The sequence below is a fragment of the Anastrepha obliqua genome, chromosome 2 (assembly GCF_027943255.1).
Source record: "Anastrepha obliqua isolate idAnaObli1 chromosome 2, idAnaObli1_1.0, whole genome shotgun sequence".
Lineage (NCBI taxonomy): Eukaryota > Metazoa > Arthropoda > Insecta > Diptera > Tephritidae > Anastrepha > Anastrepha obliqua.
The window spans coordinates 57,055,479-57,057,682 of NC_072893.1; the positions used below are offsets into that span (position 1 = coordinate 57,055,479).

General features: G+C 40.2%; 1 protein-coding gene across 1 annotated transcript; it reads right to left on the reverse strand.

Moving 5' to 3' along the window:
• Window positions 1-206: 206 nt before the first annotated feature.
• LOC129238165 (uncharacterized) lies at window positions 207-1,983 on the reverse strand. Its single transcript, XM_054873200.1, has 2 exons — window positions 1,164-1,983; window positions 207-289 (listed from the first exon to the last, which is right to left on the reverse strand). Exons 1-2 carry the CDS (start codon window positions 1,843-1,845, stop codon window positions 207-209), a joined length of 765 nt encoding a protein of 254 aa, XP_054729175.1. The 5' UTR covers window positions 1,846-1,983.
• Between the last annotated feature and the right edge of the window lie 221 nt (window positions 1,984-2,204).

A 2,204-nucleotide genomic window follows, 5' to 3' on the forward strand; every position in this document is an offset into this window, starting at 1 on the left:
ATTTCAAGAGAGCCAAAAAATTGCTAATTATATATAAGAAACATCACAAATGTTATAAAAATTCACGTTATATATCAAAATAATGTTTTAAATTTTAATTTGTTTTATTTTAGTTTATAAGTGAGGTAGAGATTATTAGATTTGAATGGAATCTATGTTTTTTTTGTTGTTGTGGCAGTTTATTGGACTCTGTCAGTGCGGTGTAGTCATTGATTGTCATCGTCTAACTCACCTAACGGTAAGCCCAGAAAGCGTGCTATTTCGGCTGATTGGGTCCAGAAGGAGAGGGCTGTTAAGTGAGTAGGTTCGAGTGGGCATGTGATTAGGTGTTTAGTATCAGGCAGTGTGTCTTCACATATCGAATATATATTGAGTATGTCCGGGTGTATTCCGGATAAGTTAGAGTTTAACCTACTATAATATCCAGAACGTAATTGGGCCAAAATTATACGGGTCTCGCGAAGCAGCTGAAGAGCTCTTCGTCTGCAATACGTGATGGTTGGCCTCTGATAACGGCATTCGGGGGTCGGGAGTTTAGGAAGGTGTCAAGAGTTTCCCAATGAATTTCGTTTGAAATCTGTCTATATATTGTCCGATCCGGTAATTTCAGTTGTGTTTTGTGCTTGATCTCATCAGTGTAGTTGAAGAGATGTTTCCTGACATGTCTGGTAGATACCTAAGGCTCTAACAAATGGCTGAAAGGCTAATTTCTGCGGTAGCACCCAAGTAGAAATTGCTTGATGAGCATTTGTTTGTGCTCCTGAAGTTCGAGTATGGAAGTCTTATTGTGTATGTGTTGCAACAGGGACATTAGGAGGCATCCCGTGCCTGTACTGATTGCAGTATTTTATTTTTAGCACAACATTCCCATTGATTTTTGATAATTGCTTTCCCTGACAATGTTTCGCATTTTCACCATATAAAAAAAAATCGTTCATTCGTTAGAGTCATATAGAAAAAAGAAAATAAGTAAGTCAGTAAATAAATTTGGTCAATATGTGATTTGATAATTTCGGGGGTCTATTACCTATCAAATACACATATTCGTCAATATTGCATATGGAGAATTTAGGTTAACAAACCGCTTTTTTTTTCTATCCCATTTATTTCATCCTAAAGATATCAAACAATACCTACACACACGCGCACGTAATTGCACTTACCATGTTGAGCGGCACTGCCTTGAAATAAACTGCGCAGGTAGCTGAATAATCGACGATGCAACGGCCGACGCCGATGTCGCGACATACGATGCCCCTGCTCAACGTCATCGCCTGACTTGCCGCCGTCCACATCATCGTCACCAGCAGTGCCACATTGTGACGCATCGACGACGATTTCGACACTGCGTTGCTTTGATTTCGACGACGCCAAATTGCTGCGTTTCGTCGTCGCAGAATTTGAAGGAACAATTAAAGCATCAGTGGCGCTCGGTCCGGGACCAGCAATGCTGACAATTTGACTACCACTAACAACATCCGCTACACTGCCGCTGTTGTCCAAGGCAGCTGATGTCCCCACCGCCACGCCGGTTGGCTGTTGTTGAATGACGCCATGCGTTAACATGGCAGAGTGTCTTTGGTGGCTAGCATTGGCGCTATTGCCACGATATATTAACTCCATGTCGTTGGACATTTGACGTAGCGCATATAGACCGGTGTGTGCGCTACTGCTGGTGCTAATGCTAGTCGCTGTAGTTGTGTGGGTGTGCTCCGTTCCACCGCCGACGGCATGATGGCCATTGGTGGCTATGCCGCCGCCGCCACCCCCATTCAGGCCCATGTAGTAGGCGCTATTGGGGCGCTGCGAATGTGAATGTGAATGTTGCACTTGTGGGCCGGCCATAGTGAGGGGGTGTTTGGTTGTGTTGCGGTTTCAAAGGTTGCGTTTGCTTTTGGCTTACTTACGAAGTATGTAAGTGGAACACAATTTCTTAATTTTGGTTTGGTTTTTGATTTAACAAATCTAAAACGATTATTTGACTTGAAGTATTTGCAGTTAAAGTTTTAAGAAAAGTAATATTTTTTACTAAGAAATTTTCTAACGGCTATTGATATAAATTTTCAACACTTATTATTTCTTTTTTTAATTAATTATTAAGGTAGTTGCTTTTTTGAATCGAAATTTATTTGATTTTAATTTTTTAATTAGGATTTATTATATTTTATTATTGTTTTTTTTTTAATGATAATAATGTTTTCAAT